The following is a 16,008-nucleotide window of genomic DNA, read 5'->3' as shown; positions in this document are numbered from 1 at the left end:
GGCAGTTTGATCTCTGGTTCCTCTGCCTTTTCTAAAACCAGCTTGAACATCTGGAAGTTCACGGTTCACGTATTGCTGAAGCCTGGCTTGGAGAATTTTAAGCATCACTTTACTAGCGTGTGAGATGAGTGCAATTGTGCAGTAGTGTGAGCATTCTTTGGCATTGCCTGTCTTAGGGATTGGAATGAAAACTGACCTTTTCCAGTCCTGTGGCCACTCCTGAGTTTTCCATATTTGCTGGCATATTGACAACGTTAGTAGTGGGAAAAAAGACATTAAGTCAGAATGACAGGAAGATGATAAGGAGATTGGTTGATGAGTACAACAAGAGAAAGTGTCAGGCAGTGTTACCTGATGGCCTGCACTTCAGAGACAATGGAGGTTTTTGAGGGAGTGTTTCCTATAGACTATAGTTCATTACTAGACTATGGAAATTGGCCAGCATTTAAAATTTCATTGTGACTTAATAAGATCTATACTGTGATCAGTAATGGCCCCTAATATCTCAGAAAAGAGACAGACTCATACACCTTTGGCTGGAAGCACACACCACCATCTAGTCTTTAGAAAAAAAATAAAAATCAAACTGGTATCTGATCAAGTCTCTGGGTCCAACAATATTTATTGAAGACCTATGATATACTCAGAGGAATCAGAAGGTAAATTTATTGGAACCACTGCTTTTCTCTTATACCCAAAAATGTACAGAGCAGAAAAGTGGCTGAGACTTATGTTGATAAATCAGATCAGCATACAGTGAGGTTACACCATGGGTGCTCTTGCTGTTTACTGTTCATCTTATTCTATTAGAGTTTGGTGCCTGTTAGGATTGCTTCTTTAGAACCTTTTTATGCCCCTAGAGTTCTTAGAGTAAGTTCCCTGTTCACAGTTCATTTGAGAAGACTCAACCTTATTTGCCAGTTATATTAATCTATAGAAAGTGGGGTACCTTTTTCATCCCAAAGACTAGTGATTGCTATTATAAATATTTCTTATGAATATCTGTAATCATTTTTAGTAGTATAGCTTTTATATTTTACTTTTTTTCTATTTCTTTTAAAATTGAAGTATAGTTGGTTTACAATGTTGTTAACAAGTTTACTTTTTGCAGGTACTAATTTATATATGATGTGTCCTCTCTTACAATATATACTATGTAGTTATATCACCAATTTCCTGGCCATTTTTTCCTTCCTCTTTAAAGAAGAATAGTTACCAGGACCACCATTTAGAACTTTCTTTTTTGAACATTAATAACAAACAGTGCCCATCTGGGTGGACTAATTACCAAAAGCCTCCCCTGCTTCTGACACATCCTGTGTCCAGGTGTCCTGCCTACAGGGTGGCGTCTGGGCCACTTCTTAGCCCCTGCTTGTGCCTTCCATTGGGTGCCTTTAAGCCATGCACAACCACACAGCTATACATAGCGGCTCTTAATAGAAACGCAGTGTAATTTAGATATTTCTGATAATCAACTGGATATAACTAATCCTCTAGAAACAAAGCAGAGTAGAACAATTGTTCATTTATATGTGTTAGATGCAACCATCATTTAAAACATTAATACTATAGTTAACATGTTTTTAAAGTTTTCAAAACTCTGGTAAAATTGTGTGTGGATGTGAAAGTTATAATTTTTTAGGAAAAATTTTGACAAATAGAGCTAAGATTCTTTATTGTTTTATGTGCCCAGCTTTGAGTGCCTAGAACATATATATTTTCATACATATAAACATATATGTACATACATACATCTGTTTAATTTTGTATTATGGAAGTTTCATAATACAAAAAAAAGTAAAGTGATGAAGCCTTACATGTCTATCATTCAACTTCAGCAGTTATCAGTGTATTATTTTATCTGCTTCTTCCTACTTCTCCCACCCCAAATTATTTTGAAGCAAATCCCAAATAGTATGTTTTTAATCTGTAAGTGAAAGTGTGAAAGTGTTAGTCACTCAGTTGTATCCAACTCTTCTTGACCCTGTGAACTATGGACTGACTGTAGGCCGCCAGGTTCCTCTGTCCATGGACTTCTCCAGGCAAGAATACCGGAGTGGGTAGCCATTCCCTTCCTGACCCAGGGATCGAACCCAGGTCTCCTGTATTGCAGGCAGATACAAAGTCTGAGTCACCTTTTAATCTGTAATCTCTTCAATATCTACTTTGGAAGATAAAGGCTATATTTTAATAAAATTAGCACAGTTTAGTATCATCTTACTTTGGAAGATAAAGGCTATATTTTAATAAAATTAGCACAGTTTAGTATCATCTAATATTTTAAACAGTTAAAATATTATCAACCAGTCATTCAGACTTTCTTATTTTATAAATAGTTTTTAAAGTTGGTCTGTTTGAACTGGAATCAAAACTAGTCTATACAACATGTCTTTTAATTTACTTTTAATCTATACCTTCCTTCCCTTTTTTTGCATTTTATATCTTGAAGACAGGTTCATTTGTCAACTTTAAGATTTTGATAATTATGTATCTATGTTGATAACATTTTCCTTTCCAAGAGTATTTTTCACTGTTATTTAAATATAACACACCTCAACTCCATAGTTCAGTTCAGTCACTCAGTCATGTCTGACTCTCTGTGACCCCATGGACTGCAGCATGCCAGGCTTCCTTGTCCATCACCAACTCCCAGAGCTTTCTCAAAGTCATGTCCATTGAGTCGGTGATCCCATCCTGCTGTCTCAACAGCCTCTGTTGTCCTCTTTTCCTCCTGCCTTCAAACTCTTCCAGCATCAGGGTCTTTTCTAATGAGTCAGTTCTTCTCATCAGGTGGCCAAAGTATTGGAGCTTCACCATCAGTCCTTCTAATGAATATTCAGGGCTGATTTCCTTTAGGATTGACTGATTTGATCTCCTTGCTGACCAGGAGACTCTCAAGAGTCTTCTCCAACACCACAGTTTAAAAGCATCAATTCTTTGGCACTCAGCTTTCCTTATAGTCCAACTCTCACATCCATACATGACTACTGGAAAAACCGTAGCTTTCACTAGACGGACCTTTGTGTGCAAAGTAATGTCTCTGCTTTTTAGTACGCTGTCTGGGTTGGTCATAGTCCATCTCCATAGACTACAAACAAATTTTTGCTTAAATGGAAAAATTAGTGCTTAATTTAGTTGTCGAGGAATGGATGATTTCCTAGATTTTGTAAACATGTAAGGCAGGATCTGGAGGGAAGTGTGTAAGCTCCAGGACCTAACTGAGTTTTATGAACCTCCGTGTTTATAACTCTGTGATTATTTTGATAATATTATATAATTTGTTGACATCAAAAAGTATTTTAAAGTATTATAAAACACTAGAATATCAATTTATAGTAGGAATGAACATACTAGGCTGATTTTCGTTAAAGTAATATTTTTATTATATTTTTCATTGACAAAAAAAGATACCAGGTGATCAGCACTCCAACAGACTTTTTTATGGTCATGGAATATGTGTCTGGTGGTGAATTGTTTGACTACATCTGTAAACATGGACGGGTGAGTAACATTCTATCTAGTTCAATAAGCCCTTAAGCAAAAAAAAAAGAGGGAAGTAGTAAGAAATAGCAAACCACAAAGATATCTTCAAAGTCGAGATTGTTTCTGTAATAATGTCTAACTAAACATACAGAGTATTAGATGTATTTTCTTTCTTAAAACATGCACTTTATGACATACTGATTTTAGGAAATATATTCCACTTAATTGCCAACATGAAAAGCCTATGCTTTTCAAAGTGCAAAATCAGTTCCATAACATCATGCTGAAGCTTCAGGTGTTTCCTTTTCTTAGCAGTTTCACGTAAATTCTGTTTTAGATTGTTTTACTTGTGAAACATTGTGCACATTTAGTAATATTATTTGAAAATGAACTGTGACATCTATCTAGCAGCAAAGAAAAGCCTGTCGATTGATAAGTTGAGCTTGAATGCAAGTTTTTGGCTTGTTTGTCTGATTTGTTGAGAATTCTAACACAATTCTAATTGCTTATTACTCAGTTATATTTAGGTTGATTGTGAAACTAAAACTTGCTATGTAGATGTCCCAAATGTTATTGGTATACTTTCTTTTATACCTGATAGGTTGAAGAGATGGAAGCTCGGCGGCTCTTTCAGCAGATTCTGTCTGCCGTGGATTACTGTCATAGGCATATGGTTGTTCATCGAGACCTGAAACCAGAGAATGTGCTATTGGACGCACAGATGAATGCCAAGATAGCTGATTTTGGTATGTAACTCCAGAGTTGTTCAGAAGTGTACTAGCTGCCTTTGCAAGTGTGACAGTACCAATTCTTAATGAGCTAAAACTTTCAATTTCAAGGATGTAAATCCTATATTGTGAAAAGGGATTAGTTGCACAGTCTGCACACTAGCTTGTTCTGTTCATTTAAACCACTTTCTAAAAATGCAAGTACATCTAGAGAAGTTAGAGAGCTGGTATCAAGGTAAACCTACTCAATCTGCATTCCCTCCTGAGGAAATGAGACTTGACTGTTTTTTGTGAGAGTTACAAACCCCCTTTGAAAATCTGATGAAAATACAGGCTTTTTCCCTGATAAATGCACTTAAACGGAGGTTTGTGAAACTTTCCATGCAGTTGTGGGAGCACTGTAATCCTTCTGAACTGATGGAAGAGGAATGTCAGTAGACTGCGGAGTAACATCTCACAGCTGTTGATAAAAGAATAGAAGTTTTTGTTGGGGGTAAAATAAAGGATAAAATGTAATTTTTATGACCAAACATTTTCTGGGATCAACATACCTGGACAGGGTGCCATAGTAGGGGAAAGGGTTTAGGAAGTGAGAGATTATAGAAAGAGATGAAAAGGTACCAGAGTTCAGCATTATTTAGTTAACATTTTTGTCTGTTCCTTGTCTTTAATCTAAAAGTCAGGAAATTCCTTTTCCTATTTCTCTTTCTTCTCTAAATCATAAAGCTCATTTAGTGCTATAGTTCAACTAGATTTTGGTTCAATAGGATATTTTTTTATGTTGAGTTAAAGCTTTCCAAATTAAAAACTTTTGGAACATAATCTTTATAAATTGGAGCCTATCTGATTTCTACCTAGAGATTTTTTTAAAAGGCCTATGAAAGCAGAGTATAAAAAAGTGATAGTAATCTCTGTTTTCTTTCACTTGGAGAAATGGGTAAGTAATATTTTGATGCTTTAAGTATGCATAATTTAGAATAGCCTCATATTTGTGAAGTGAATCAACATTCTTATTTAGGAAAGGAATTTCAGTCTTATGTGTGATGTGCTTTAGCTTTTTTTGTCATGTATAAGCACTCTGAAATGGTCTCTTTCTAGTCTAACAAATACTTTATACTGCTTTTTAAAATAAGTAAATGTTATGATATTTGAGGTACTACAGACTTGATGTTACTCCTTTTGCATATATCCATATTTACATTAAACATATCTAGCACCAGCTAAACATACTACTCTTATTTTTAGGATTATCTAACATGATGTCTGATGGTGAATTTCTGCGAACTAGCTGCGGATCCCCAAATTATGCAGCACCTGAAGTCATCTCAGGCAGGTAATATAGTATATCAGTGAAGAGTAAGCTTTTCATAATGTTTTGTTCATTCTGATTACATTTAACTTTAGTATATTATCTTTGGAAGATAAGGTTTTTAATAGAAGCACATTGTCCCTTTAATTTTCTGTCATTGAAGACAGAAGAGTTACATTAAACACTTTTTAAAACATTTAATTTTGATTTTGTTATGAATGTATTTAAAGAGTTTTTCCATTAAAATTGAAAAAAAATCTTGGTTTTCTTTTTTTTTTTTTTCCATTTTAGGCAATTGCAGCTAGGAAAGCAAGCATTTGCTAGTGTCATTATTTACTTATCAGACACAGTCTTTTAATCATACTTTATATACTCTTATAAAGCATGCCGAGTATATTTATGTTGTCTTTGGAAGAATGAGGTTTTGAGGGGAGACATTATGGTCATTTCATGAAAGCAAACTGCATAAGAGAAGACTAATTATTCATGTAACTTACTCATTGATACATTTTTTAAATGTTTATACAGATTGCAGTGATAAACTCAAGTCTTCTTTGGTGACCCGTGTCTGATCTTAAGTTAACAGAATTCTGTGAGAGAAAATATAAAACAGTTATCATTGCATATATAGGAGCTTGGGCTACATAGCAAACACTGTAAACATTGGATAGTGATTTATATTGAAATGGATTCTACTGTTTTAATTGGAATTGTAGAGATTTACTCTACTACCTGAGGCTCAGGTTTGAGTTTGGTAATGTGCCGTCAGGCGAATTTTAACACTGTAGAAAGGTGAGAGAGAAAAGGAACAACATTCTAGGCATAGGTTTTCTGGATAAAGGTCATCTTAGCCCCATGAGCTACCAGGTGATTTGAATGAAAGTAGTAGGCATGCAGGATAATGTGATATAGCATGAATATCATGAAAGAGATTGCTATAGAACTAGTTAGGTACTTTACTATTTCAAATATTCTTTAAAATAGGTGTGTCAGGCATAAACATTCTATCTTTTATGCATTGTCTTGTCTTTTAATTGCTTTATGTAAGAAGATTTAGCCTATACACTATATAGTATTGCTTTTCTTAAAGTTTATGGTCATCTACTTTGATGTTTCTATCAAAAATCAACCATAGAAAGTTTTATACTTTTTAATTAGTAAGTTCAGTTTAGTTTGTGTCAAGTACACATAAGTACTATTTTCTCTTGGGAAAATTGAATAGCAATGGGTTAGACCAATTGTTCTTTCGGGGGAACAACCATTGAGTGTTGGGGAGTGGCCATGGATTTCACTACAGAGCTTGGAAAGCAATACATTTGGAGTCAGCACTGTGTATATAGGTACACAGAGAAGAAGTAGGGTACATGCAGTTGAGAAGTGACACTTACATTTCAGTTTTGTGTTGTCATCTTCCCCTAGGCTGTATGCAGGTCCTGAAGTTGATATCTGGAGCTGTGGTGTTATTTTGTATGCTCTTCTTTGTGGCACCCTCCCATTTGATGATGAGCATGTGCCTACACTGTTTAAGAAGATCCGAGGGGGTGTTTTTTACATCCCAGAATATCTCAATCGTTCTGTTGCCACTCTCCTGATGCATATGCTGCAGGTTGATCCCCTGAAACGAGCAACTATCAAAGACATCAGGTGAATATTCTTTTTGTGACTATTAAGTACATATTCTAGTATTAATATTAGTACCACTAACTGAATGCTTGCTTTATGATAGGCACTGTAACACTAAAGTATTATATGAATTTTAGTTTCCTTATCATATAAACCTGGCCCTGTCATTCAACTTTTAATTATTTCAGATTGTGTCCCAAGCTTTTCAGTTAAAGTAGCAAAGCATACAAGGCCTGTCATAGTAAGGCTATGCTTACTTCTTCCTGCTCTTACCCCTTGTACCAGAGCTCCAGACACAGTGAACTTTTCCTTGTTCCTCAAATATAATGATGCATATTTTATGCCTTCATGTCGTTGTTTATATTATTCCTTTGCCTCTAATACCTTTTCTGCCCTTTTGGACCTGAAAGATTTCCATTCATCCTTTAAAATTCTGTTCACTTAACACCTTCCTTGTGAAATCACTCCTGATTCTCCAAGGCATTGTCAGTTGCTTGCACATCTGTGATTTCCACATTTTGTTCATGCTTTCATTCTCATTTTGTATCTAGCTGTTTTCAGTGTATCTTTCTCCTCTCTTGTAACTATAAAAGGGTAAGAGAGTGTCTTAGCAACTTTGTATATACAGTGCTAGAAGGCCTACAAATACAGCAAACATTCAGAAAGTATTTGAATACGTTTCAAATGGAAAAAAACAGGGTGAGAGTTATATATTTTACATAGAGTTGATGAAATAAACCATAAAGAGTTTTGCTAAGATTTTGAATCCAAAAATAGCCGCTAGTGGGTTTGCTGTGAAGGATTTCTTGTTATGTGAGAAACTTTGGAAAGTGCAGTTGCTGGTGTTACTGTGAATATGACCTTTATATAGCACACACAAGTCAGGATGATTCATCGCCCTCTGTGTTTTATTTATCAGTCATATTTCTTAGAGGGTTTTTTGTTCCTACCTAACATTTCATCAGGTATTTATTTGCAAGTGCATTCTTTTAACATCTTTCCTGAATACTCTGCCTTGTCTTCCTAAGTCAGACTATGACTCTTGAAATATTTAAATGATGGCTGAGGCAGTTGTTTGTGTAACTGCTGCTGATCTCTTTTGCATTCCTGTGTCTTCTTCCCTCAGCCTCTGTTAGTATTCCAGGCCTCATACATAAAAATGTAAAATTGTATATTAGTACCATATTTAGTTTTGGAATGGAAATGAACAACTTAGCAGGGGAAAACTCTTTTGTGTTCATAGTTCTTTAGAGTAAATAGGTCACTTAATTGGCTTTTCCTTAGAGCATTAAATATGCTAATATGTGTATATACTTGCACCTGTTCACATCAGCACATATACTTAGAATAATAAAAGTACTGATTCTGTTGTGTTGAACAGGTACCTGTATATTCACAAGCTTTAGAAGAACAATGTAAATAAAAACCTACTAGGATAAGTTAATTTACACATATGTGGGTGGTATAAAAGAGTGGCAACCATCTCAGTACTTAAAATTGTTGTTGTTGTTCAGTCATGTGTGACTCTTTGTGATCCCATGGACTGCAGCACGCCAGGCGTTCCTGTCCTTCACCATCTCCCGGAGCTTACTCAAACTCATGTCCATTGAGTCAGTGATGCCATCCAACCATCTCATCCTCTGTCGTTCCCTTCTCCTTCTGCCTTCAATCTTTCCTGGCATCAGGGTCTTTTCTAATGAGTCAGGTCTTCACATCAGGTGGTCAAAATATTGGAGCTTCAGCTTCAGCATCAGTCCTTCCACTGAATATTCAGCACTTATTTCCTTTAGGATTGACTGGTGTGATCTCCTTGCAGTCTAAGGGACTCTCAGGAGTGTTCTCCAACACCACAGTTCAAAAACATCAATTCTTTGGTTCTCAGCCTTCTTTATGGTCCAATTCTCTCATCCATACATGACTAGTGGAAAACCATAGCTTTAATTAGGCGGGCCATTGTCGGCAAAGTAATGTCTCTGCTTTTTAATATGCTGTCCAGGTTTGTCATAGCTTTTCTTCCAAGGAGAAAGTGCCTTTTAATTTCAGTAGTAACTTGAATTTATAGTTTTCATCATTTTAAAATTTTTTCATATTCTGTATTTAATGTTTGGAAATTATTCATTTGACAAAATACAATTTAACAGAAAGAGTTACTAATTGAATGATTTTATATAACAGGCATTTTGCTAGATACTTGACATATTTTCTTGCATTGATTCTTTTTTTTTTTTTTAGTTCTTTTTTTTTTTTTAATTTTTTTATTAGTTGGAGGCTAATTACTTCACAACATTTCAGTGGGTTTTGTCATACATTGATATGAATCAGCCATAGATTTACACTTATTCCCCATCCCGATCCCCCCTCCCACCTCCCTCTCCACCCGATTCCTCTGGGTCTTCCCAGTGTACCAGGCCCAAGCACTTGTCTCATGCATCCCACCTGGGCTGGTGATCTGTTTCACCATAGATAGTATACATGCTGTTCTTTTGAAACATCCCACCCTCACCTTCTCCCACAGAGTTCAAAAGTCTGTTCTGTATTTCTGTGTCTCTTTTTCTGTTTTGCATATAGGGTTATCATTACCATCTTTCTAAATTCCATATATATGTGTTAGTATGCTGTAATGTTCTTTATCTTTCTGGCTTACTTCACTCTGTATAAGGGGCTCCAGTTTCATCCATCTCATTAGAACTGATTCCAATGAATTCTTTTTAATGGCTGAGTAAAATTCCATGGTGTGTATGTACCACAGCTTCCTTATCCATTCATCTGCTGATGGGCATCTAGGTTGCTTCCATGTCCTGGCTATTATAAACAGTGCTGCGATGAACATTGGGGTGCACGTGTCTCTTTCAGATCTGGTTTCCTCAGTGTGTATGCCCAGAAGTGGGATTGCTGGGTCATATGGCAGTTCTATTTCCAGTTTTTTAAGGAATCTCCACACTGTTTTCCATAGTGGCTGTACTAGTTTGCATTCCCACCAACAGTGTAAGAGGGTTCCCTTTTCTCCACAGCCTCTCCAGCATTTATTGCTTGTAGACTTTTGGATAGCAGCCATCCTGACTGGTGTGTAATGGTACCTCATTGTGGTTTTGATTTCTTGCATTGATTCTTAATAGATAGCTCTTATTTCTTTTGAATGCTTATAGTATTTCCTTTTTTAAAAATACACATATTTTTTTATTCTTGGCTGCATCGTATCTTAGTTGTGGCACATGGGCTCTGCATCGTGACGTGCAGGATTCTCTCTAGTTGCAGCACAAGGGCTCCGTAGTTGTGGTGCTCGGGTTTTCTGGTTAGTGTGGACTCAGTTACTCTGTGGCATGTGGGACCTTAGTTCCCAGACCAAGGGTTGAACCCATGTCCCCTGCGTTGGAAGGCAGATACTTAACCACTGGACCACTAGAGAAGTTCCAGGTCTTAGTAGGTAGCTATTGTTATTCTCATTTTACAAAAGTAGGGCTCAGAAATTGCCTGATTTCAGAACCTGAACTATTCAACTAATCCATATTGCTACACCAGTCCTATGATATCCATCCTTTCTCCAACATACCATGATAATGTTATATTTCTGCCATGCTATGACGTTCTTTTTTATAGTTACAGGCATACCTAGTTTTACTGTGCTTCACTTTTTTTGCACTGTGGAGATACTGTGTTTTTTTTTTTGTTTTTTTTTTTACAAATTAAAGGTTTGTGGAATCCACATATGATGATGGTTAGCAGTTTTTAGCAATAAAATGTTTTTTAATCAAGGTACATACATTGTTTTTTGGGCATAATGTTTTTGCAAACTTAATAGTCTAAAGATACTCTAAGCATAATTTTTATGACATTCATTTATTTCAGTAGAATAAAACTATTAGCAACATGAAAATGTAAAGTGCTACCTAAAAGCCCCATAGTAATAAAATTTGAAAGGTTTCATTGGCTTAAACAGTTACAGGTAAAAGAGACTTCATATGTATTTTCAAGGATGCTATTTTAACTGCCTTGATATGTGCTATGTTGGTCAGAGAAAAGGCCAATGAGTTACCTAAATCTGAGGACTGAGGGAGAGAATCCTAAGTCTTTACCTACTAGATCACACATCAATTTTGACCTTATCCTATAAATAAGCCCCACTATAAACATAATTTTTATATGCAGTGGGAAACCAAAATATTGGTGGCTGGCTTTATTGCAATATTCACTTTATTGCAATGTTCTAGAACCAAGCCCTCAATATCTCTAAGGTATGCTTTTATTTTTGTACATATCTTTTTTTTTTCTCTTAAGATGGTAGGCTATTGGAGGTTAGAAAATATATCTGTATTTATTTGTTCATTTAATCATTTTTATTTACTTAACAGTTATTTAACATCTGCTTTGTTCAAGGTCCTGTGCTAATTGTTGGGAATATTGGTAGGCAAGAAAGACATTGTCTTCAGGAAACTCACATCTTTAAGTGCTTAAAACTTAGTATTGTTGTTAATGTTGTTATGGTTAAAATGAAAGATCTGAAGTTCAACTGTCTAATCACAAATTCTGATTCTTTGTTTACTAGCTATTAGCATATTTCCTACCTCTTTGTGCTTTAGTTACATCATTTATAGTGGATTTGTTTGGGGAATAGTCTTAGGTTAAAACATAAGAATTTACTATTTCTGTAGGTCTAGACACAGTTGAATGTTAAAAACTACAAATATTCATTCTAATATAATTCACATTTTTAGAATAATGCCAAGCATATAATATTAGCCATTAATACTGTCCTAAAGTGAATATATAAGGACCTTTTAGCTGCGCTTAAAGAAGTTTGCACACATTGTGAAATTTAGACAATTTGATTGGAGTCATTATAGCTCATTTAGTCTTAAGTCTTATATGAAAGTCAGGTATTAGGCAGTAGTGACAGAAAGATGGTTTCTGGAGGCTGTGTAGTAACCCGTCTGAAATGAATTGATTTTGTTTCAGGTGAACCTTCATAAACATCCTGGTTACTACTTAACCTTGTTTAGAAATTGACTCCTTAAAATTAAAAGCTGGGTGTACGACTTTTTTTTTTAACATGTTTGGGGTTGCTTTATTATCATTTAAATTTTTAAAAAATTTTTATTGAAATATAGTTGGTTTACAATGTTGTGTTACTTTCAAGTATATAGCACAGTGACTCAGTTACACACACACAGACACAGACATACACATACACACATGTATATATCTTCCTTTTCAGATTCTTTTCCATTATAGGTTACTTCAAAATATTGAGTATAGTTCCCTGTGCTGTACAGTAGGTTCTTGTTGGTTAACTATTTTATATATAGTACTGTGTATATGTTAATACCAATCACCTGATTTATCCTCCCCCCATCCCAAGGTATGGCTTTTTAATTGGCATTGTTATTATTGTGAAGAACTGTGGTTCTTTTTCTGAATTAATTAGAAATGAAAATTTAGATTATTTCTGTTGTTTTTTTAAACATTTATTTTATTGATATAATTCACATACCATAAATTTGTTTCTTTAAATTGTATGATTCAGTGGTTTTTAGTATGTTGACAAAGTTGTATAGTCATCGCCACTCTCTGATCCCAGAACACTTTTCTCATCCCCCAAAGAAGCTCTGTACTCACTTCCTCCTCCTTGCAGCCCCTGACAACCACTCATCTACTTTCTTTCTTTATGGATTTGCCTCTTCTGGACATTTCATATAAATAGAATCACAGCATATAGCCTTTTGAGTCTGGCTTCTTTCACTTAGCATGTTTTCAAGGTTCTTTCATGGTGTAGAATATCAGTACTTAACTAATGTTTTGCTTGAAAAATATTCCGTTGTTTAGATAAACGACATTTTGTTTATCCATTTATCACTTAATGGATATTTGAGTTGTTTCTAATTTCGGTTCATATAATGTTGCCATGAACATTTATGTATATGTTTTTAAAGGGTCATATGTTTTTATTTCTCTTGCATAGATGCCTGGAATTCATAATTGTTGTACACTGTTGTTGCTCTAATTTACTTAGTGATTTTACTTAACTAATTCTGTTAAGTCTGTATTCTTTGTCAAGGGTGGCCGCTGAAGTCTCTGCTTCGTTAGCTTAATGGTCAGCTAATTGCTAGAGAAAGATTTCCTTAAAGGCCTTGATCTAATCAGTCTCCCAACCTTTGCTGAGGGATTCTGTGTCCGTGTAGGGGTGTGTCTTCAGCATTTTAATAAGTCCATAACTCTGCATTAGTCTTGATTCCTTCTAGCTTAGAGCCTCAGAGTCAATCAGTGATGAGAAATCAGGGGCTTTTGGGCATGAACAACAGTCCTGCATTTGTGAGTTCTAGGATTTTAAGAGTATTTTAAGGACTCCTATGGAACTTGGTCCCTAACTTTTCCTTTCAAGGTTTTTGATCAGCTTCTTGTTTGCTCCAATTCTTTTTGCTGCTTTGGCAGCTGGGATGTTATAGACAGTTTCCACTGATTGTTTCTGACAAGTGTTATGGACAAAAGCCTGTTTGCAGATAGAACTCTAAGGTCAGATGAAGACAGGGCTTGACAGAAGAGGTTTCCAGAGATCTGCCAGCCCTGTCTAATAATGACAGTTCTCTGGAGATAGGACTTTTGGAGAACTCTAAGCCTGTTCTCCCCATTTGCCTCCCAGTGGTTCTAGGTGCTGGTTTGGGGGTTTAAAATGATTGTGAGGCTGTTGGTTTTCAAGGCCACCATAGAAGTGGGGAAGAGAAATGGATATTGGGTAACTTAAAGTGTCACAAGTCTCACTGTTCTTACTGAGACACAACCATTTTTTTAAAAAACAAACACTCCTCGGATTATTACAAGCCTTTGGTTAATTTCCAGAGTTCTGAAAAAAGTTAGTATTGACAGTTTCTGCTAGTAATCTCATTGCTTTAATAGAAGAATGAATTTTTGGAGTTTATTCGAAAGTGTTTATCTACCCTATTTTAAAATTTGGTGTTTTAAAAATGCTAGATATGTAGCAATTTATTTTTTATGTTATTTCTTTTCAAAAAATTAGTACTTACTGGTACTTACATTTTATTACTGAATGTTTATTTGTGCTAGTAGTGCTCAGTCACTTCACTCCTGTCTGACTCTGTGTGAACCAATGAACTGTAGTCTGCCAGGCTTCTCTGTCCATGGGAGTTCCAAGCAAGAATACTGGAGTAGGTTGCCATACACTTCTCCAGGGGATCTTCCCACCACCTGGGAAGCCCAAATGTTTATGTAGGTGCTTATTATTATCATGATATAGCAATTAAATAATGAATTCATTTTTTACTTCTTTGTCTATTCATCATTATGCATTTATTGAGCACTTGCTCTGTACTGGCTACTGAAATGCAGGTGAATAAGGCATGGTCCCTGTTTCAGGGAGCTCTCAGTTTAGTATAAAAATCTGTAACAACTGTGAGAAAGTATGAGTGTTATAATAGTATCCTTTACTAGCAGCTGTAGAAGTTTCACCTCTGTGTATATCCATAAGACACGGCACACCATCATTTCTCACTTGGACTATTGCACTAGCATCCTCCTCCTCCTCATCATTAGTTTTATCCCTTCAATTCAGTTCCTTGATCACAAGCAGAATGATCTTCATAGAATGCAAATTAGATCATGTCACCCCTGCCTCTTTAACATCTTTGCTATTATCATCAACCATAGGTTCAGTCCCAAAACCATTTTTATAGCCTACAGCTGTCAGAAAAACCTGATATCTTTTGCCACTCCAACCAGTAACTTATTATGATTTCATGATTCTGGCCTCAGTTCAGAACATAGGAAACATTTTTTTAACCTCAGAATCTTTGCATATATTGTTTGTTTTGCTGGGAATATCTATTCCCCAGCTCTGCTTAGCTGACTTCTCATCATTCTGGTTTCTGCTTAAATGTTACTGAGAGTGGCTTCCTTAAGCGCTCGCCTCCCATTCTTAGTTATGTACTCTCATTTTACCTTGTGCTTTTCACTCATAGTTTTTATCACACATTTTTGTATTTGTGTATTTGTAATTCTGTGTTTATTTTTGAGAGTATTTGTGTAGTCTGTTTTCAGCTAGAATGTAATCTCTGTGTGAATGAGTGTGCATTTTTACCATTGTATGTCCTTAGTAAATATTCATAAATGGATTAGTCAGTAGAAGGCATTCAGGTAAAATATATACTGATCTGAATTTAGCTTAGGGAGTGCCCCGTTTACCCTGTAGCAATGGTTACACAGTCTTGAAGAAATAGTATATGTTAGTTAAATGAAAAGGGATGGGATATTCTAGGGTGTCAGTAGTCAACATCATGTGTAAAGGCCTGGAATAGTGTGAAAATAAGATCTAGGAGACCAGGTTCTCAAATGTTTTGGTTTGAATACTGCCCCCCCGCCCCCATCCACCACAGTCTTAAAATCGAGGACTCCAGAGGGTCTTTCTTTTTAATGCAGGTTATTTTTATCAATTTCATATTAGAAATCAAAAGTGAAAAAATTTTTAAATCATTAATTCACTTAAAAATATTAGTAAACTTACTACATTTTATTCTGAATAATATGTCTCCCATGAAAAATAACCTTATTTTCCAAAACAAAATATGATGACAAGAGTACCATTATTTTACATTTTTCAAATCCTCTTAATCAGAGACAGCAGCTAGGTTTTCATACCTACTTCTTCATTCATCTGTTGCAATACGTTGTATTAGTTGAAGTCTAGGAAACATATCTGATCTCAGATATTGCTGGAAAAGGGAGGAACATTCTCATAACCTTTCAGATAGTTACAGATATTTTTCTTTGATATTAAATCAAAGCTTAATATGTTAATTGCAATATCAAATCAGAAAACATACCAGTGAACTTTTGTACTTTACTACATTGAAATCCACA

The 16,008-nt window shown here is 35.4% G+C and overlaps 1 protein-coding gene across 2 annotated transcripts in view; it reads left to right on the top strand.

Moving 5' to 3' along the window:
• PRKAA2 (protein kinase AMP-activated catalytic subunit alpha 2) overlaps positions 1-16,008 on the top strand; it is a 69,572-nt gene that overhangs the window by 41,370 nt on the left and 12,194 nt on the right. For both annotated transcript variants that reach the window (XM_043877455.1, XM_043877454.1), the window contains exons 3-6: positions 3,408-3,501; positions 4,085-4,229; positions 5,457-5,544; positions 6,940-7,164. In XM_043877455.1, the coding sequence (XP_043733390.1) occupies positions 3,408-3,501; positions 4,085-4,229; positions 5,457-5,544; positions 6,940-7,164 (552 nt within the window). The remainder of the gene's footprint in view (positions 1-3,407; positions 3,502-4,084; positions 4,230-5,456; positions 5,545-6,939; positions 7,165-16,008) is intronic.

Source organism: Cervus elaphus, chromosome 20 (genome assembly GCF_910594005.1).
Source record: "Cervus elaphus chromosome 20, mCerEla1.1, whole genome shotgun sequence".
NCBI lineage: Eukaryota > Metazoa > Chordata > Mammalia > Artiodactyla > Cervidae > Cervus > Cervus elaphus.
The sequence above is the reverse complement of the archived record's forward strand: the minus strand, read 5'-3'. Positions and strand labels throughout refer to the sequence as shown.